The sequence below is a fragment of the Pelecanus crispus genome, chromosome 12 (assembly GCF_030463565.1).
Source record: "Pelecanus crispus isolate bPelCri1 chromosome 12, bPelCri1.pri, whole genome shotgun sequence".
Taxonomy (NCBI): domain Eukaryota; kingdom Metazoa; phylum Chordata; class Aves; order Pelecaniformes; family Pelecanidae; genus Pelecanus; species Pelecanus crispus.
The window spans coordinates 258775-281099 of record NC_134654.1 but is presented as its reverse complement, the minus strand read 5'-3'; the positions used below and the strand labels follow the sequence as shown (position 1 = coordinate 281099).

General features: G+C 42.2%; 1 protein-coding gene across 1 annotated transcript in view; it reads left to right on the top strand.

Moving 5' to 3' along the window:
- PITPNM3 (PITPNM family member 3) overlaps positions 1 to 22325 on the top strand; it is a 122246-nt gene that overhangs the window by 1082 nt on the left and 98839 nt on the right. The window contains exon 2 of the mRNA XM_075720092.1: positions 18163 to 18275. Within this exon, the coding sequence (XP_075576207.1) occupies positions 18163 to 18275 (113 nt within the window). The remainder of the gene's footprint in view (positions 1 to 18162; positions 18276 to 22325) is intronic.

Sequence of the window (22325 nt, the reverse complement as noted above, 5' to 3'; positions counted from 1 at the left end):
GCTTGTATTTACCCTGCCTTGCAGCCCCTGCTAGTGCTGTAGCCTTATCACAAAGACAGACTGTCATTCTAGTAGCCATGAAATCTGCTGTTTGATCACTGGTTCAGTGACACGTGTGCTTATAAAGGGCTTGAGAGGTGGTCAGCTTGACTTGTTTGAGAAGCCAGATCTCGCCTAGTAGACTCCAGATCTTAAGCACTTGGAATAGTCCCTGTGCAGAAATGCTTGGACATTTGCAGGATTGTAGGTTGCAAAACCACATAGCAGCAAGTGCAGATCACTACCTGACATGTCCCTATGTGGGTGGTGTGGTATCTTCTCTTCCTCTCCTACTTCATTTTTTTAACAGGCAGCAGTGACTCAAAAATGCCAGATCCTCTTCAGAAAGCCAAAATCTTTGCACTGTGAAAGTAGACTCTTTCAGATGTGATGCAGGCAGTCCACCTACAGTCATTGCAGGAAAAGGTTAGAGAATATTCATATCTTCTCTGGGTTTGGGGAGTGAGTTTGGAGGAGGTGATGATACTGCTGAGAGGGAAGGTGAAGTTAATTTCTGCTGTGGGGAAGCTGGCATCTGACGCACATTTACAGGAAAGCTTGATCTAGGATTTGGAGCCTGAACAGCCATGTTAAACCTCCTCTCTTTCTTCTTCCATCTCACCAGTAATCCCATAAGGTACAAGACTGGAAATGTCACTGATACCTTAAAATAGGGGCTTAAAGGCCTGCATGGCTTAGTTTCTTGATTTGTTTCCTATACTCAATAAGCAAATATATGCTTGTCCTTACCATCTGCTGCAGAACTGCCAGTTGAAGGATGTACAGAGTAGGTAACCAGGGACTTGTCATTGCTGAATTGCTGTGAGATGGAAGACACTGAGTGAGGAATGGGAGAGAGGAGTTGGTTATATTGGGCGCTTCTGACCACAGTGGTGTATGGACTGTTCCTTCAGTTAGCTCTTTCACTTGACTTCTTGACAAGAGAACCTGCATTTTGTGTGGACTTTCTTCTGCCTTTAGCTATGTCTCTGGCTTTGCAAGCTGTGCTCTTTGCGCTCCTTTTGATTTTTATCTAGGGACTGATGTAGCCACAATGAGAATAAAGGGAGCTCCCGACCCTTTCCTCTTTCTAGCCTTTCCTGGTATCTGCTCAATCTTGCTGACTCTTCAAGCTGCTCCTCCTCTCCACTTCCTGTCCCAAGCTGCTTTCTGTCCAAAACTGACCACTTTATTCTTTCCTTAATGCTCCCCTTCACCTCTCAGTTTCTCCTGTGTACCTGTCAACCCTTTTCCCACCTCTTAGAAATCCTGTCTGAGTACACTACTCTGTCAGCCCAGGACTGCTCTCAGAGGGAGTATTGTAACATCTCTTCTCTGGGCTGCAGCTTCTCTGATAAACTCAGTGATTTTGTTCACTCTAAGACCCTGCTTGCTTTATTGCCCTTTCAGGATTACCTTTCTTCTCCTTTTCTCTCACTTAGATACTCCTGGTTTCTTGCCTTTTTTCATCTCGCTGCCTCTTAAACCAGGAACTTTCTCCTAGTACTTGTCCTCAAAGCTCCCACTTCTGTCCATTTTAATTCATCCTCTTCTGTCCTCTTTCTGAAGTGCCAGCGATGCTTCCAAGTCTGCAGTTCACAAGACTGTGAGCGTACACAGATTTCAGCAGGGCAGGACTCGGCCTGAACTTAAGAATACTGCAGGTTCATGAATGGAAGGTATGGTTTGATGATCTGGTGGCTTGCTGCCAAAAGTAAGAGAAATCTTGCATATTTCTACCTCTTTCCCATGCCAGCTCCCAAGCTTCCCCAGCTCTTTTGTAGTCTAGTTCTGGGAACTACACAGGTGGAAAACTCTTCGTTGTCTTAAATTTTTAGAAAGTTTTGTTTTCTGCTGGTTTTACAGTCTTCAGGCTCAGCTGCAGGGTCAGGTGACTGCCCTCCCTGGTGGGAAGAAGGAAATGGGATCCCATCCCTTATAAGCAGCTACCAGGTAGGCTGGTTGGATGCCTCTCCCCCCCTCCTTTGGCCTCCCACTCCTTTATTTGCCTCCCCTCTCTGGCTCCCTGTTTTCCTCACCTTCCCCCTTTGCCTGCCACTCTTTTGTTTTCTTCCCCCTCTCTCCTTTGGGGCTCCCCCTTCCCTTTCTGGCTCTCCATCTTTCACTGGCCTTGGCACTCTCCCCCTTGGCCTCCCGTTCCCCTTCTGCCTCCCCCGCGGCCACCCCCTGTCCTGTTGGCCTCCGGGTGCTCTCCCCGTCGGCCTTTGGCCTCCTGCTGTCTCCCCCTCAACCCACCCCTCCCGCTTCCTCTCACTCTTAGCCTCCATCTCTCCCATCAGGTTCTCTTTTTTAATTTTCCTCCTTCTCTCCTCCACCTGTCTGGCCTCCCACTTTCCCCTTTGAGCACTCTCCCCCTTGGCCTTCCACTTTTTTCCTCCCTGTCCCCCTTGGCCTTGTGTGCTCTCTCTCCCCCACCTCCCTCTCGCCTCCCACCTTTATTTTTTTCCCTCTCCCCCTCTGGCCTCCTCCTCTCTCCTTGTGGCCTTGCACTTCTATAGGCTTCCCATTCCCCCCCCAGCCCCTTCTACTTGCAGTGGATTTCATTTCAATTGACTTTATTTCAGTTCCAGTCTCTGCTACAGATTCATTGTGTGACTTTGGACGAATTCGGTGTGGCCCTGCTAACAATAATGGCATAAATGGTCCTTTTCTGGTGGTCTGTGCACAGGTGAGGGCTTACTCTGAGCATACTTTAGTTTTCACTCTGGAATAATTGGAGGGAGGATCAGCATCTCCCTCTGTCTTGCCTGAGCTCCTGAGTCTGAGAAGTGCCTCCAGCAGTTAAATTCACATCTCTCTAAAGTACATCTTCAGTTTTACGTTTGCCAAAGAAGAAATAAAACATAACTAGGAAATAACAGTGGGTAATTTTGGCCTCCAGTAAGTCTTAACTGTGTAGTCACTAGGTAACACTGTGTGGGTAGCTCGGTTAAATCACTTAATGGGTAGGCAGGAAGCATCTGAAACCAGCAGAACAGAAAGAAGTATTATTACACAACAGCAGTCAATGGCAACAGCAAAGGTCATTCCTTCTACCTAGCATCTCTTTCCAAATGGAAAAATGACTTGTGCTTTTTTAATTTTATTAGGAAGACCGTCCCTGAATTCAAAATGGTCACAGTTCTAAAGTTTTGACAAGTGGAAATGTTTTAATCAGTGCAACAGAGTCTATTTTTGATCATTTTTTTAATTGAGATTAATTCAGTCTCCAATACTTTGCTATGTAAAAGACTTGAGTTTTCAGTAGCTTCACATTGTGTGGTATTTTGTCTCTGCTAACTAGGTTGGTGTGGTAGTAGTATTCAGGAGTGCTTTTTTTTATGGCCGCCTGTCTGTGGCATGTGCTTATGTCTAGGCTTGATCGGCAAATGCTTATTACCACGCAAAAGATGTAGCAAACTGCTGGGCCTGCTGCAGAGCTTGAAGTCTGTAATATTATGACAGTGACGTGAATCATATTGAATTAGTTCTACAGGAAAGCCCACTGCTGTCATCACAGCCAATGAAAACTGCTGTTCTTATCCCAGGCTGCTTGAATGCCTGTCCTGGAAGGTGCGGTGCAAGCACACCTGAGCCTGGATGGTCTGTTGGATTGGCCTGGTACATCGGTGATACTGCCAGGGCACATGAGGGGCTGCTAGGACTTGCGTTTAGATCAGCCTGCTTGCTTTCCATCTGTCCTATTTGCCTGACAAGGTAACCATTGATTCATGCATTGTTAAGGAGAAAAGAACCTTTAGGAGATACTGGAGGGTTTCTTAAACTGATGCTTCTGGACTGTGCCTACTGTCCAGCTGCTCTGCCCTCTCACAAATACCTTTCAGATACAAAATCATTGCTTTTTCATTCCCAAAGTGTTTGTGCTGATCTGGCTGGTGAAGTTCTGCCATAAACAGTGATGACTCAAGTCATGGTCTTCTTTTTCAGCTGCAGTCAGTGTTTGTAAAAGCTAATTCAAGCTGAAGAGAAGGCAGAACCAGTGAAGAAAGGTAACATGGCTGTGGTTTTACAGCAGGGCTAGACTTAGTTCCCAGTACATTTGTAAAATGACTTTTCAACTCATTAGATCCAATGGCAGAGCCCTGGATTTTGGTAAAGTGTGCTGTCTACTAGAGGACATAATTTCCGCAGGCAAATGTTCCTTCCGTTTTACAGAAGGTATTGCTGTGCTCTGCACACATTTCATCTCCACATGTATTGCACCTAAAGAACTGGGGCCTACCACGTACAGTATTGGTTTATTCTAAGTCAGAGGTAATGCCAGTTACTGGAATGGGACAAGTAGATGCCTTTTCTTTCTCCTGACTTGATAGGCATTTTAAATAGAATCTTTGCATCACAAGTAATATTAAAGCAGCATTTTTGGTACTGCTAGCAGAGCACGTGGAATTGCTGAGTGACAGTGGTGAGCCGTTCTGTCTTAGGATGCTTGGGACCTATAGGTTGAGTGGGTTTTGGACACCAGGCCTTTTAAAATTATATAGGAAAGTGGTTAAATTAAAGTCAGGAGTCAGCAGCGTTAGCTATTCAATTTTCAGAGGAGGACCTTTGTTTCTTAAAGTGCTTTTCAGAGCCTCTTAGGCCTTTACTTCTTGTCTGTTTCTCTGCTTCCATTTCCTTAGTTCTGAGAATGTTGGCTACAGACCAGTAAGGTCACTTTAATTCCTCTTGTGGGTTTTTTTTTGCTCTTCTAGAAACACCCTAAGATCACATGGAATGAAGTGCACTTATGCACTGCTTAATTGTCATGTCACTGCCAGTTTGTCATATTTCTTAAAAAACAAACAAACAAAAGGCCTTTGGAAAGAATTTGGGTTTAGGCCTCCTGACCAGGAGAAACCAGATCCGATTCTTCTCTTATATACACTTTTCAACTACTGTTGATTTCAGCAGGGTAATTTGCTGATCATACTAAGAGAAAATGAGCTCTTCTGGTGTCTGTGGGTGAAAGTGGAATTGCCTTTTCCTGTGACTGTTCTGCTCTTCAGGTCTATTTGTGGAACATATAAGAGATTGCACGATGATAGTGGGTCTTTTTGTCTGCTGTAGATGGATGGCATTAGAAGCTGCTGATACATGAGTGGGAACTGTTTCTTCTGCAGGTTGCTGGAACTATGTACAGTCACTAAACTCCAAGAATGAAATTTGCCTCTCATCTAAATTTGGATGACATCTGCAGAGGTGCAGTCTGGCTTGCCCTCAAACAGAAGTATGAGTGTCACATAATAGGATGTGGAACTATTTCTGTAGGAATTCTTAGTCAAGTAAGATCCTGGATGTTCCTGGGAAGAGGTTTGGCTTTTCTTTTGTTTGGGGTGGTGGTTTTTGGGGTTTTGTTGGGTTTTGGTTTGGGGTCTTGGGGGGGTGTGTGTGTGTAAATGAGGGTCAGAGCAGCTGAGTGTTCCTCAGGGATGAGTTTAGGTGCTCATTCAAGTGTGGGGTCAGTTAGCTATTCTAGTGCCTATCACAAGAGGATGCAACCGATTGTATCTGCTGCTCTCACCCTTATGGAAGCTACTGCTGTACAGGATATAGGTTTCAGTTGTGATCCTTATTTATACATCTTAGTGCTAAGGAAATCGGTATCTAACATGGGTAAATTAGCTAATGAGCATATTATAAATCTAAAAATCTTACTTTAACTGATTCTTTTTCAACAACATTCAGAAGTGACTTTGCTTTTAATTAGCCATTTATATAATGAGAGTTACTGTGAGGTTGGGGTATATTGTCAAGTATGGTGAACCACAAATCCAGATCTAGTATATCCATGATGTGGAAAATTGTTTTCTGTAGGTCCTGCAAGGAATTGTCTTTATGTAATAGCGTCAACCACAGAAAAATTAAAATGTGAAATGATTTAGTGCAGGGAAAACCAAGAGGGTGCTTTTCAAAGTTGCATTTTACTCATGCATCATATCACCTCATCGCACGTCACCAGATCACAGATGCAACAAAGTACCAATGGAATTCCAGATGTTCTTTGTTGAAGGAAAAAAGCAAGAGTTGTTTTACAGAAGAAAATCACTGATTGTAATCTTAATTATAATTAATCTTGATAAAGATTAATTACGGTTAGGGCTAGCCTAACTAGAGAGTTTGGCTTCTGTGCATGGTGCTGCAAGATGGCTCAGCTTTTGTCTTCTCCCAAACTACAGTACTATGCGAAAGAAAAGAGTTTAGGTAGGAAACTTTTCTTCTGCTTCTCCTAGAAGAAAAGCACCCGTGCATTTCTGTGAACTTTCCTGGCACTTGGAAATGTTACCCTTGTATCCTACTGTCAGTATGTTGTGCTGCCTCAGCAGCCTATGGGAACTACTGCCTGTGCTTCTAGTTCAACTATTGCGACTGGCAAATTAGTGATGTAGTGGGTTTCTGTTAAAGGCATTGCATTTCCACGTGGTTTCCCCTTCTATCCTCAGAAACTGTGATACTGAACGACTGAAATGAAATGTAAGTTGCTACCCTGCTTGCAAAAATTGCTGAAATCTGGCTGCTAAGAATCAGTCAACAAATCTGATAAAGTTCACTGACACAGAAGCATCAAGTGTCATTACCAAGGAGTTAGACTGTATTTTGAAGCAGGGCTGGTCTTTTTGTTATCTGAAACAAAATAATAAAATAAAATATGCAGCAGTTGACACTGTAAATCAAATCAGTGAGTCCAGGCAATGCCAGTGTCTGATGCAATCAAGAAATGTTAATAGAGTCCTATTAAGGTGGCTAATGCTAATCTGTTGGCACAGAAGGAAGCAGACTCGATAAGACTAATGTATTAGGGCGATGCAATGCAGTCCAGCCAGCAAATAAATGTAGATGTGAAGAACTGCTGCAGTGGGCTTACACAGACTTGTGCTGCTGACTGTGGCTATGTTTAACCTGCTTCTAAATCTAGAAGCATTCCTAGTGCAATATAATAAAACTGATGCTCCCAAGGGCTTTTCTCGTAGCCAGAATTTATGCCTGGAGATTTGTGACACTGTTCCCTGCCCTCCCTTCACATTCTGCATCAAACTCCAAGGTCGCTGGAAGCATGAGCTTCCTTTGTGGGGCCAGCACTTTTACTGATTTCCAGCCAGGCTGGTGGCAGTTCTTCTCCAGGGAGCTGCTGTTTTCTTCAGAGTACTTGTGAAGTCTTTACAATTTTATATTTATAGAGCCTTCTCCCTTCCTTCCTTCCCAGCAGATTCTAGTGGCTGAAACTGAAAGCGTTTTATTCTGGCAAAAACCCAACAATCCCTGCAAGACCTTTTAGGCTCTTCTTCATCTAGAAGTTCCTTCAACTTTACGTTATTCATCAGGAGATAATTAATCCAGATTAAGTAACACTAGAATGGTGTTGGTTAGGGAGGTGCTCATGGTCTTTTGAATTTAAGTTGAAAGTGTTAGTGCAGCCACTGGCATTTTTTTCCCTTGTGGGAGGTGCATTTGTATTTACTTCTGTTTACATGGGCAGCATGCTATGCTTGAGGTGGACACCTTAAAGCTGTTATGCCAGCATGGTCCCTGTGGCTGAGGGAAATGGCAGTTTCCACTTTTGGATGGGGCCTTACTTACATGTGTGAAACATTCCTGGAAGCCGCTGCATCCAGCACTAAGGAAGTACAGACCTGGGAAATGAACAGCTTTCCATGTTCTACTGCTGCTTGTAAGCAGAAATTACTAGTGAAATTTAAAAGTTAATAGATTTGAAGAGAGGCTTTGAATATCTTAATGCCTCCAGAACAGGAATAATTGGATAAAGCAAATGACCTGAAACACCTTAGAGCTGTTTCGTCTGTGGGTCATGCATCTTGCAGCACTGCAGTGCTGGCACTGAAATTCAGTACTGCTACGTTTATTTCTTCCAATGTTGTAGTTCTTTTAGACTTCTGAAACTTACCTTTTTTTTTTTTTTTTTTTTTTTTTTTTTTAAAATCTGTACTGTGTGCTTTCATGAAAGCCTGTGTAGGCAGGTGTCAAGACTTCCGTGCGTTTGCTGTGCAGATGATACAGTTCCCTTAAGACTTGGGAGCTTGATAGTGTGTGACCAATGGGGTGTGGATTAGCAGCATTGCGTCTACTCACCTTTCATAATGTTCTGTGCAAAGAGTTGCTGTGCTCTTCCCAGAGGAGTATTTTCTTCATTTTCCTAAAGAGTCACCAGTCTCTTTCCTTGAGTTGCAGAGGCTGATTTTTTGCATGTGATTTGACAGGAGATACGGTCAGATACTTATCACAGTAGTTGTATCTGTCAAGCATTGTCTTCCAGCAGTCCCTCAGATAAGTTCTTTTCTTCTTGTAACAATCCAGAGTTCTTTCCAAAGAAGCAGCAGCTTCTCTTATTAGGGTTTTTACAGAGTTTCACAACAGCTTCTCCATGAATTTTCCAGCTTCTGCATCAGAGGTCAGGAATTGACACCACCAGCTTCTGTTTTTTTCGGCTGCATAATCCTCTTTTCTAGCCTGGTACTTGACCATTCCCTGATAGTTGCTGGTCTAGAAGAAAGCACGAAAGGGTGCATGAAAAGATGGGGCAGTGGAGCAGGGAGTGGAAGAGTCCTCCTTTGTGAGGAAATTGGAAGGAGATGGCTTTCTTTATATAGCAAAATCGAAGCCTGATTTCATTGCTGTGTATTAGATTGGTGAGTGGCCAGGAAGTTGACGAAAAGGTGCTGAAACGGATGTTGACTGTAAACCAGAGAAAGCTGGTGTACAGTGAAACTGGGGTCGCCCCATACTTTGTGCTTTTCTGCATGTTTTGAAACATGGAAAGCAGTCTTATTTTCTGGAGAATAGCCTGGCTTAAGCTGCTGTTAGTGTTACAGGAAAAAAATATTCCCTGGAACATCTTCCCTTTCAATTTCTTGATGCTCATGTTTTTGTTTTCTTGCTGTTTCAAGGTAATTCTTTTCTATTTTATGGAGACAGCACTTTTATAAACACTGTGTTAGAACCTGTGCTGCCCAATGCCTGTAAATGTGGTGAGGTTTTTTGGGTTTTTTGTTTTCTATTTTGTTTTTCTTCTAATTGCCACTCCAATGAGTAAGAAACGAGTTCAAAGTATTTTATCTTCCTTTGGTGCTTTTTCAAGCATATGGTGATGACTTTGGAAACTTTTCTTAGCATGACTCATTAAAAGTGTCCTGGTTTTGGCTGGGATAGAGTTAATTTTCTTCCTAGTAGCTGGCATAGTGCTGTGTTTTGGATTTAATAGGAGAAGAATGTTGATAACGTGCTGATGTTTTAGTTGTTGCTGAGTACTGCTTATGCCAGTCAAGGACTTTTCAGCTTCCCATGCTCTGCCAGGGCACAAGAAACTGGGAGGGGGCACAGCCAGAACAGTTGATGCAAAGTGGTGGCCAAAGGGCTATTCCATACCATGTGACGTCATGGGCAGTATAGAAACTGGGGGGTTGGCCAGGGAGCAGCGATCGCTGCTCAGGAACTGGCTGGGTTTTGGTCGGCGGGTGGTGAGCAATTGCATTGTGCATCACTTGCTTTGTATATTATTATTATTGTTATTATTATATTGTTATTATTACTACTACTATTGTACTTTATTTTGTTTCAGTTATTAAACTGTTCTTATCTCAACCCAGGAGTGTTTCTCGCTCCTCCGATTCTCTCCCCCATCCCACCGGGGCAGGGGGAGAGAGCGAGTGGCTGCGTGGTGAACCACAACAAAAAGGCAGGCATTTTGCCTCCTCTGGCACATGCGTGATACTTGACATGCCTTGACAGTAGAAGGCCATGAGGATGAGTTTTTGCTCTGAGATAGGAGATTGAGGATTAAGATGATCTTTTCCAAGAGCTGTCTAATGGGACCAGCTTGTACAGTTGGCTCTTCCCAGAAGGTTATGAGGATTTTAGCTTGCTTCTTGGCTTTCTTGACCCGCACAACAGAGAATATCTGTTAGTGGGGCTTTGCTGTGTTTTCCACCTTGTGTACCATTAAGGCAAAGGCCAGCTTGACCCAAATCAGTTTTGGAAATGGCACGTCAAAGGAATTAACACTGCCCGAGCATGCTTATGCCATACTGTTCTGTGCTTGCTGCTAGGGTACAGAAGATTTCTTAGGCCAGCAGGCTTGCTCTAAGGATGCAGGCTTGTTTTGTGACAGTGGGTGGCAAGCTTGCTGTTTCCCAGCTGTCGGTAGTCATCTCCTCTAGCTCTTCTGCATGTTGGCTCTTCTGCTTATAGTTGGTGAGCTTCCTCAGCTAATTCCTTTCCTCTTCTGCTGAGGTCGTGGCATCACAGCTACTGAAAGAGTGAATTGCATTATATGAACAGCCTGCAGGTGACGCATTGTCTTTGTGAACATTAAAAAAGCAGCTTTGTTATCTCCAGCTCAAATGCATGACCTTCATGCCAGGTGGGGTCAGCAGGGCACCGTATTTCTCTGGTCTCGGTGAGTTAATCAGGGCCTCCCTGTGATGCACCCTCTCAACTCTTCCAAGCTGAACCAGGAGTGGGGATCCGCTAACAGTGTGGCTGGGGGTGGCAGTTGTTCTGCACAAGACTAGGTCTTTTTTTGTCTTTTTTTTTTTTTTTTTTTTCCCCCCCTCCAACATTGACAGGATCCAGGCAATCTTTGGGGCTATTGGACTCAGCTCTATAGGAAACTCTTCAGTCAGAACTTAAAGTGAATGAGGCAGATAAAGAACAGGGGAAAGAGAAAATATGCCCAACTTCATCGAGCAAATCAATGGCAATTGTGAGTTTGGAGTGAAGTCCAACCCTCTAGCCAGGAAAGGATGTTCTTTAATGGCCTGTTTGCTTGTCTAAGTGTCTTTGAAGTAGGCCTGATAGTCTTGGCACATTGTTCTTAAGAGGCCTTATGAAGTATGAATTCCCTGCAGACTGATAACCCAGGTATTTCAGGATGCAGCAACGATCTTTGAACAGCTGGAGGAGGTAAACACCAGAAAATGAGTCTTAACATGAGTAGAGCTGGAAAAAAAAAGTGAGCATGTGACTTCCTCTCTAATAAAATGCACTATTAGATTTCTGTTTTCATTTAAAAATAACAATGTTACTGCAGCTAAATTCCATCTTTTAAAAAAATTAACCAAGGACTCTGTTAATAAATTGCAGTACATTTTTTCTTTATCATAAAGCTGATACTAGTGTAGTCTGCAGAGGTTGCAAAGGAGTTTGGGATCCAATTCTGATAGCTCTGGGCACCCACTAGACAGTGTTGGCTCTTCAGGGAGGGAGGCCACTAAAAATAGATGACAGAGTGGAGACACGATCAAGTCTTTTCCTTGTCTCATTGCTGAGGACTGCAGAGAGAGATGACCAGTTTTCAGAAGTGCCATGGTTGCTGTCCAGTCATGGACATTATGAATTTGTGTGTTGTCACCCTGCAGTATAGTGTCTGTTTGGATCAGGTGGGGGTAGACCATGACATTTCCATCAAACCAGCTGAAGCACATGACACAATGCTTATGCTAGCTTTATGTTTCTGTTCTGACTGCAGGCAGAGAATGCCTGCTTTGTCAGGAAGCTGTCCGGTAGGGAAGTTAACCCTCCAGAATGTTTTTGACAGATGGGAACTCGTTTTACGAGATTACACTGACCAGAGTCATGTGGCTGTGGCACCTTTGTTTTGATTTGGGGAAAACAGATGACAGGCTTGAGCCACAGTCTGACTCTGTGATCAGCTGTGGATCAGCACCAGCTACTGTTGAAGAAATCCTGCTGCAAGTGACTTGCCCTGCTGAGTTTATAGCAGAGGCCATGACCAACCATGAGGTTTTCTCTCTCCTTCATCTGTATTCAAACCACCTATAGACTTGTCCTTTTTCTCTTGCATTTATCTTTCAAGTTGGTGGCACTGTGCTGAGTGCTGCAGTGATTTGTTGTGTAACAGGGTCACTTAAGTACCCTGTGCACCCATTCCTTCCCCCTTGTGCTTCATCTCCCTGCTTGCCAGAGATGTACTGGGTTTACACAAGGCCGCAGAAAAACAAGGTATTTTGTTTCTAAGCTGGTCAGTCAGAAGAACATAAAAGTGACTCCACAGAAAGACTGATGGGACTTCTTTGGTCTTATACTTGAAGATACTGAGAACTACATCTGTGGCTGTCAGTGGGAGCTACTGGCTAAGTTTCCCATGCGGTGGGCAGAATACATGACTCCAGTTGTTCTCTGCTGTATTTAAGCATTTAGTGTGGCATTTGGGTATGCAGCATTGATCATAGTGCCTCTTGTGCCTGTGTCTTTCCAGGCAAGGCACTAGCTGTGCAGTTAGCAGCCTGCATACAGCTCTTGGCATCCTCTTGGCTCTGCCTCCACGTACAACATACTGGGTTTGAAAGGATACCTGGGCGAGTTCTGTGTCTTAACAGACCTGCATGTCACCCTCTGTGTCAGCTCTCTGAAACCCAGCAGATGCCATCAGGAAGTGGACAGGGTCCCAATGTATATTTTGGTGATGTATTCAAAGAGGAAGTAAAAATGAAACATGGAAGTGGATGCAATGAAACATTAATGCTTCAATTAGCTTCAGCTTTGAGCTGCCATCCTTTTTTCAATTCATTGTCATATCACTGGTTTTGAAATGGATTTGCTCCTCTGTGGGTTCTTGCACAATCTTTCTTAATTCCTTTAACTCATTTCAGGAAGGGTGTCTGCTTTTCTTCCCTACCCTCCACCACCATCCCCAGCTACAAAAATCTTCTGGCATCAAACATGAGATTTTTCTTTACATATTAATAGATTTTTTTAATGTAGATTGTTACTCTTCCAACTGTTCTTTTTGTTGTTGTTGCTGGGCGACACACCCTTTTCAACAGGAGTCCAATGATCCCTTTGACATACATACCTCCTTAAATCTGTAACAGGGTTATGGATGTTTAATGCTTCTTCCCAGAAAAGAGTGTCATGCTTTTACGTTGCAGGTTTTTGCTCTGGTTACTTCGTGCACAGTGGGCTTCAGCCTCTGGTGACCTTTTCTAAAATGACTGAACTTACCCCTTTCTGTGGTGAAGTAGGGTGTTGCAGAACCGCCCGTAAGTGAGGTACTGACAACGTACAGAAACTTGGCCTGCTCAGAGATGCAATCCGTGCAGCTGCAGCAATAGGAGCTTACTGGCATTCTCTTCTATGCATTCCCTCTGATCAGAGTGTGCTGTGTGTCATCACAGGGAGTATTTTTATCTTTCAAGATGGAGTGTCTACACCACAATTTCATTTACATGCACACACACTTGTGTGTGTGCATATATGCGCTTACGTGTTCTCCCTCCCCACCTCTGCCAATTTTCTTAGTACCAATCTGGTTTAAGATACATCTGCACTACAGACAAAAGCAGAACAAAAAGCTGCTGCTAGGAAAAAAAGGAGATGGATCAATTATTTTAATTGCTTCCTGTATTGTGAGCTAAATAAATGGTAAAATTTGATTGGCAGTAAATAAATGAAAATAAAGGTTATGTAGAGGGTCTCTGCAGCTTTTGTACTCTTCACCTCATTGGAAATAGTTAATGCATGCTCATCTAGTTTTCCCCCACCCTTGCTGAGATGTAATTATGGTTTACTGTACTTTCTCTATTTCCACTGAAAAGAAGCTGGCTCCATCTTCTTTACACCCCCTCTTCAGATATTTGATTAGCTGGTGATAGCAACACAAGACCACTGACCAAACACGGCAAATACAACAGAAGAAACATCAATGAGTACTGCTGTCACCTCACTTCTCCATTTCCAAGACTATCCTCCCAGTCCACTACACTCAAGACCAATACACTTCCAACTTCTACAGGCTACTATTAAGTGAAGGTATCATGGCTGATACTTATTACTACATTTCCTAGCTGCTGCAAAGCATATTCATCCCGGCAAAGCAGAGAACGTTCTTCCTCCTCAATGATGCGTAACTTCCCAAGCCCAGCCCACTAACAGTAATTACAGAATACAGTTGATTGCATTTAAATCCCCACAGGGTGCAGAAAACTGTTTGCTACTGAAGCCATGTTTGACAGTCTCATTAGAGAGAGAATGCTAAACAAAAGCTTAAAAAGTATGTTTCTTCTAACTGAAGCAGTGGTACTAGTAAGTGCTCATTTCCTTTTTTTTACCTCTCTTTTTATTTCTGCTTAAGAAAACCTCTGTAACAATATACAATGTTTTTAAAGGCTGCAATTTTTTAAACCGTCTCACCAATATGCAAAAGTTATTTCAAGCTTTCACTTAACACAGTAATGTGCATATTTAAATTGTTTGTTAAAAAATACCACTGCAAAAACCCCACACAATACACCATCAGGCATGAGGATCACACTTGGTATTGTATTTTTTTTTCCTTCTGTCAAGCATCCACTTGAAAAACTCTCCAGTTATGCATTCACCTCATACAGTAAGTATGATTCATTGAAGACTCATTCCTCATTATGATTATTATTCATTTACTATGATTCATTGATACAGTGGAGCGACTGTTTAAGGACTTCATAGCAGTCACTACTTTTCCTCAATTCCCAGTTCCCTTAAAAATACAGATAAATTTGTACTCATTTTAAGAAAAAAAGAAGTTTCTTACCCTGAGCTGTTTCCAGACCAAAATAAGGAACATGGAGCTTGGCTCTCACCTCTTCAGTGATAAGTGAAGACTGTGGGTCCTATTACATGGGAGCTGAGGATACTTGGTTTCTTGAAGGACTGAGGTCTATCTTCTTGGGTTTTTTGTGCTCCAAATTTATCTGTGTTTGACAGCCAAAATGTCAAGTAATGAATACAGTCCTTAGGAAAAGAAGTTTTTACCAAGACTGAGTTTATTTGGATTTCTTTTGTTGTTCTCTAGAGATTTACTTTTTTTTTTTTTTTTTTTTTTTTTTGGTAACAGTGCTTTGTTCCCTCCAGGCAAATGCAGATCAGATTATTTCACAATCCAGTTGAAAATTTCTCAAATGAAAAATTGATTTTTTTTTTTTTTTTTAAATTTTTCTGTGTTCCGGGAGACTTTCTTGATAAATAGCTTGCATTCTGAATCCTTTAATTTTAAATTCTAGTTCAGTTCTGGTATGCAGAAGTAGAGCACAGTCATATGTCTTGATCTGAATGAATTTTTATTTGATTAAGAAAACCATGCTAAAATGCTTTTGTTATTATCAGATAAAAACCAGTGAATCACCCAGATGCTTAAAACTACCTTACTCTTCAGTGATTTCTGTAGTGTTTTTTGTGCTATTTGCTGTCTTTGTCATAGTAATGTCTCAAAATCTGTTGGGTAAAAACAAACAATAGCAGACAGTTTCTTCCCAGCAGAACTGGCTGTCTTCAGCAGAGGAGCCAAATCAAAATTGAGGTGTGAAGGCATGTACCATGAAATGGAAGGAACTGGCCCATGTATTGCAGGTGTTGGATTAATCCTGTAACTTACAGTATTTGTTCTTTGAAGGTGGATTTTGCAAGGGGACTAGATACCAAGAAAGGCAAAGAAGAAAAGGAAGAAAGAATGAGTGAGTCCTTCTGGTCTTAAATCTTAAGCTTTTACTGGAGAATTATGGAAGCCCAAGACCACGTTGAATGGGATTTCACCAATCCATGGGAAATATAGCTGACTGACTGACGTAACAAAAATTGGAGAATCTTTAAAATCATGATAAGATAAATCAGGAAAATAATTATCTAAAATGCCAAATACTTGTTTCTTCTGGTTTGTTTTGTTTGTGTGTTCTTCCCAGGGTTTGCTGGCTTTGGATACCTGCATTTGTGGTGCCTGACTAGAGGCATACAGTTACACAGCTTTAAAAAGTGCAGAGAAACTAATTTCTAAAAGTCAGGCCGCTAAATGTCTCTTCAAAACAAGTTATCTGCTTCCGTAAGAGGGTATTTTTTTGTTGTGGCATTTTTGCTTTGTTTGTTTCTGCAAATGTAGCTCTCTGTCGTCTTTGGAGTCACTGAATGCTCAAAATGTATGAAAATCAGACTCCTCAGTTTTTAGCCTCAGAAGAACTATCACCAGTACATACATGCGGTCTGGAAAATCTGAGCAAAATTTTCTCAGTGTGAAATTTATGTTCAGTATGGGAGTGTCTGCATCTACAGGACCCCAAAAGGCATTAACTGTGTGTTACCACTGAAGTCTGTCTGTCTTTGTTTGGATATTCCCATGGTTTAATAAACATCCATAGCACAGAAATTCAGCTTCAGTTACAGATACCTGATTGACCAGGGTAGCTGAGTGAGGAGCTGTTTTCTTGCAGAGCAAAATTCTGAGCACTTGAGATGTTCGAGGTAGTCCTTTGCCATTCTCTCTGTCTCACTCTTGTTCTCATGTTCTGTGGACCTGCCTCTCATTTATAGGTTCTTCATAAATTTCCTAGCTCACTGCCTTCCTTCTGGCTGCTCATAGATCTTAAGGCCTGTGATCAGGAATATCATATTCTACATAAGGCTGAAAAAGAGTAGTTTACTGAAGAACTTTTCTACTAAGACTAATAGTATTATACGTTGTTTTTCAGATCTAGCATCTCCAAGGGTGAGGCAGATTATTCCCTCCTTCTGCTCTTTTGTAGTGTATAGGCTCTTATCCAAAGACTGAGTTTTGCAAATTCTCCCTTTCCCATCTGTCACTCTGGGTTTTTTGTGGTGCTTCCCATTCTAGTGCTTTGAAATTTTGGAATTCCTGCTCTTCCAGGCATTGACCAGATGCAGACTTTTCTTCGTTAGATGTTCAGAATAGCGTTCTTTCTACCACTATTTTCAGAACTATAGTGGTAAGTTTTAGGATATATATATCTGAATGGAGGGACAGCAAGGTGTTGTTTGGTAAGGAATAATTCAGTTCTCTGCTCGCTATTGTTAGTAAAAGGTTCCAGAAATCTGTAGCAGTAAATGTAATGATCTGTATGCATTCTCTGGTAGTTGCCAAATACCACTGGACACATTCCCAATACACACTGTATTCTTGTAATGAACAAGAATAATAATTATTCTTAATATTAATAATAATAATAATTAATAACCAATTATTTTTAATGGTTTTGGGTTTGTTTTGTTTTTTAAAAAAATATTAAAATGCTATTAACTTATTATTTTTACTCTCTTCTTGGCCAGCTAAAATCTGCTTCCTCCTACGACCTTTCATTTATATTTCTGATTAGTTCAGCAATAGATGGAGTAAAAGTAGAACAAAAGGCTGTGACCTAGTTGGCGTGTTTCCCCCAGAATAGTGTAGAAGGATGCCTCCCTTGCTTTTGCTACTGGGAGAAGGAGAATGCTTTTGTGGACAGGGCCTCAGGATATTAGATTTCAGGTCTGATGTCATTGGAGAAATGAATAAAACCAAGGACACTATTCTGGTTAGTAATGAGGGTCCTTTCTACAATAGCCGTAGTGTTGTAATGGATATGGTGGATTTGATCCCTGGTTCCCCACTGATTTGGGGGAGACTTTGTTGTTAATGTAAGGCAATATATTTCACTACTAATGCTAGTGTTTGGTTGCTATAGATGTAGGAAGAACTGATATAGATATGCAGGTCTGGTTTACTAATTACAAATCAGTTTGAGTGTGATAATCCATTGGGACCGTATAAGCTGTCATGACTATATCTGCTACTGTACCTATTCTAATGTGGTTTTGCCTTCCTGTCTTCAAGTGGCAAGCTTCAAATGAAAGCTCCAGGCTCCAGCAAAACAAAGCTGTCTGATGAAAACAGCTCAGTGAGTTGAGAATTCAGTAGTTTGTCTGTAAATCTGTGAGCCAAATAGGATGGCACTTCTTTTAGAAGTGAAATTGAATTTAAATCGGAGCTACTGCCATGTCCTGGGGAAATGCTACTTCGTGTCTTAGAAACAATGTACAGTTTGAGTGCTGGAATTGAACAGCCTGGTGAATTCATCAGGGAAGAATTCATCTTTTCAAGTCACTGCATTAGCTGAAAGTGATGCAGGCTTGTCTTTAACAAGAACTTATTTTAATCACTTTTGTTAGGTGGAGGCCAGCGGTGTAAGTTTTGTGCCATCCTGAGAACTCTGTCTGACTGTTGAGGTTAAAGTGTGTGCGCTGACCAAAATGATCCTCCTGAGCCATCTACACAAACTGTTTATTAATGTTTTTTTTTTTTTTCTTTAAGCCTGGAGCAGAGGTGAGCATTCCGTTTGGTTAATTGAGTCTCTCTGTATTTCCAGCTGGCCCGCGCCGATTCAGTGGTGCTCAGTGGCACATGCAGAACGTCCTCAAAGACTCTGTGGAGAGCTCCGATGATGAATTCTTTGATGCACGAGGTCAGTACACATTTTTGTCCTCCCCTCCCTATTCTTTCCCCAATTTTGCAGCAAGTAACTAAGCTCCTTTGGCGATGAAATGACAACATTGTCCTCATCAGGCGGAGATGTTAAAAAAAATAATAAGGTCTTTTTTCAAGGATTTCTGAATGGGCCTAAATTTACGGGAGATGGGTGAAGTGCTGGGGTGGATGAGCGAGCTGCCATGAACAGGATCTGGCATCAGAAGCAGCATGACTACAACAGTACAGAGTTTCATGGGGTCTCTTGGGCCCAGCCTATTTACAGGTCAGGTAGTATATGTTACAGTTGGAGTGCTCTTGTTTACAGTTCCTGATGAAGGCCATGAGTGTCTGTGTTACTGATGGCCAACTTTTAAAACCAATGGCCTAGGTTTTCCACTCTGGCAAAACTTTCACTGAAGTGACTGGGACCTCTGCTTGTTCAAGTAGCAGCAGTATCTGAATGCTTGTGGATTTAATCAGGTGAATCCAAAATGCAACGCTTCTACAACATCTGATGAGACCCTGAATCTTGACATGCTCTTTAACATGCCAAGTTTTGTTCTGAAGGTCCCTGTCCTCCTTATGTTGGAGGCCCCAGAGCTGAATGCAGTACTCCAGGTGGGTCCCTCTACTCTGCTTTCGTGAGACCCCACCTGGAGTATGGCATTCAGCTCTGGGGCCCCCAACATAAGAAGGATATGGACCTGTTGGAGCGAGTCCAGAGGAGGGCCATGAAGATGATCCGAGGGCTGGAGCAACTCTCCTATGAAGACAGTCTGGGAGAGTTGGGGTTGTTCAGCCTGGAGAAGAGAAGGCGCCGGGGAGACCTTAGTGCAGCCTTCCAGTACCCGAAGGGGACCTACAAGAAAGCTGGAGAGGACTTTTTACAAGGGCATGTAGTGATAGAACAAGGGGTAATGGCTTTAAACTGAAAGAGGGTAGGTTTAGATTAGATATGAGGAAGACATTCTTCACTGTGAAGGTGGTGAGGCACAGCAACAGGTTGCCTAGGGAAGTTGTGGATGCTGCATCCCTGGAAGTGTTCAAGGCCAGGTTGGATGGGGCTTTGAGCAACCTGGTCTGGGGGAAGTTGTCCCTGACCATGGCAGGGGTGTTGGAACTAGATGATCTTTAAAGGTCCCTTGCAACCCAAACCATTCTGTGATTCTCAAGTTTGTAGGTTGTGTGCACGCACAACCTCCCACCTACAGTGGGAGATGGGGGCTCAGTTTTTGGTTTTGTTTGCAGGTGCCAAACCTAATGCTTTTCTGACATGTTTCATTTGCTTTTCTGAAGAGAATAACCAGCAAAGGAGGATTAATTCTGCTACTACTGTGAAATCCAACTGTAGGATCTTTCATAGTGTAGGCTATTGAGGTCAGATCGCACTGTCCTTATGTCCTCATGTTACCTGGAAGTCAGGAGTGAAGGGTGATGGAATAAACTTGTTGAATGTCCTTTGGCTTTTGTAGCAAACTGGATCTGTTAAGTACAGAGCAATCCCTGTGGCTTTGAGGAACCTGATCTGGTGAAAGATGTCCCTGCCCATGGCAGGAGGGGTTGGACTAGATGATCCTTTAAAAGTCTCTTACAACCCAAAGAATTTTATGACTCTATGGAAAGGAGAGGGATTCCGCTTCCCCCAAATATTTGTTGAGACCTCTAGTTTAAAGTAAACCTAATCTGAAGTGGAAAACTCAACTTGTCCCATGGGAAACTTGGCTTGAGTTTGGATGTGCTTTTTTATTTTTAGTTTGGTTGCTTCATTAACAGCACACTCAGCAGTGCTCTGCTGATGTCTAAGTGCAAAAACATTTGCATGGCTAAGATTGTCACTCAGTTTTTCCCTCTGTTGATATTTATGGTACAAAAGAAAATCCCCTCCTTTCCCAGCATTCTGTTCTTCTTGAATGAGGCCTGTTTCTGAGGAAATTAGTTTTCTTTTATAGGACTGCATTGGCTTCAGTCTCATTGCTGTGTGCTGATTTGATGTCTGGAGATGCATGGTGGTGTTGCAAATGGCAGTTGGTGTTTTTAAGGCAGTATTTGGCATTAAATGTCTGCTGTCTCACAGTGAACTCTAGTATTTCAGCATGTTTTAATTTTCTTCGTGGCTGTAATTGTTGCAGGAATGGTTGGCGACTGACTCTTGTGTTTTCATGCTGGCATAAGCTCGAGCTGAAATTCAGCATGAAGGAGTTGTTACATCAGGAGCTTTTTAGTTGCTTTAAAAATGCAGAAGGTAGGAGGCAGGCAGTGGAAATGAAACAGCTTTTGTGGGGGAATCAGCTCTGTGCTGTGAATGGTTTGGAAGCTCTGAAGCAACTTCACTGATAACTCACCGGTTTATTTCTGTGAGGCTGAATTTGCAATATTATTTCCCTAAACAAGCTGTTTTTGCAGAGACATAGTTGATGTTAATCAGATTATTACTGTGTATTACTCAATATACATGTTTGAATCTGGGATGCCTCAACTTCAGTTCATCTGCCAGTTGCCCTGACAATGATGGTGACTTTATCTGGTGGTGAACCACTTATTTTCCATTTTTCTTTCTGTACATTGTCTACTGTAGCTGTAAAATTTACAACAACTTTAAACTTGAAAGACAAGCTGCTTACATGAGAGTTAGATTTTCTTTTATTGCCTCCACCCCTAGTAGGCAACAGCCTCAATCAAATGGGAAGACAAGTTTTCAAAGTGCGATGGAATTTGAAAACTTGGCACAAAATTCTGGCCTCCTGTAGAATGCTACAACTGTTCATTGAAATCAGGCAGTTCTAAATGGAGATGGATATTGGAATAAAGTTTTTATGAAAGTCAAATGATTTGAGTTTGGTTGATCAGTTATAGCGGGTTGATACTATGTGATGTGGTTTATTCAGGAAGTCTGGTGAAATGATTTAATGGATCCTTCTATCTCTAGGATCTGTGAAATTGACTGTGGACTTCATGTTCTTTCAGAAACATGCTTGCATCCTCTTGATTTACCACAGCAAGAAATGAGTCCCTGGCTGTACAAGTATGCTATAGCCACTGTGCAGAAAAAGAGATGGCAGATGGTAATTTGCAAGGATGTCCTATGGTAGGTTTGTTTGTTGTTGGTTTGGGGTGTTTTTGTTGTTGTGGTTTGTTTGTTGGGTTTTTTTAAAACAAAACAAACCACTCAAGTACATTCTGGGGAACAAAATTCCATCATTTTTTGCCTGTATTAATAAGGTATGTATTCAGTTCAGAGCCTTTTCGAAGTCTGAGACGAGATACGCATCAAGTATCAGTCTTCTTCCCTGTTCCTGTACAGCTAGGCTTACAGTAATAACTACTTGGTTGGTGTAGAGGGTTCTGTATCTGAGAGTCAAGAAGCAGTCCACAGAAGAATAAAGAAATAAGTGACCCAGAAAGGTAAATAAATGAGAGGGTTTTTTAAAAATTTATGGGTGGGCTGAGGCACAAAGTGGGACTATATGTTGTCTGGTATCACAATGCCAGCTCATGCCTAGCCTGAAATCAGCTCAGATCTGCAGTTCTGAGCTGGGATTTAGCAACCCATCTCCATTTGAAGAGGGATTTGAGAGCTCTGAGTGAAGAGCTCTGAGCTCTGTCTGTGTGCATGCGCATGAGTGCACGTTTCAGAAAATACATTGCTGAACACTGATTATTTTCTCTTTGTTCTGAACCAAACGGCTATCTTATCTGAATGAGACTTTTAGCACAGGGATGTTCCAGCTGTCTGCACAGAGAGAGGAAAGAAATACGGATGTTATAAGCTGATTTGTCCCTTGTAATCTTTATTGTCAGTGGGCAGGCACACAGACACTGCAGCTGGTACTCAGATGATTCTTGCACTTAGATCCACCCCACTCCTCCCGCCCATGGATGCTTCATTATTATGAGAATTTGATATCAGATCATGAGTGCTGCGAATTGTCATAGGTACAAAGCTGATGTGGATGTGTACCTGAGATTTTGGGGGAAAGGCTGTGTGGCATATGTGTGTAGATACATATTTTATTTGCTTTTTTAACCATAAGAATGGCAGCTAGTC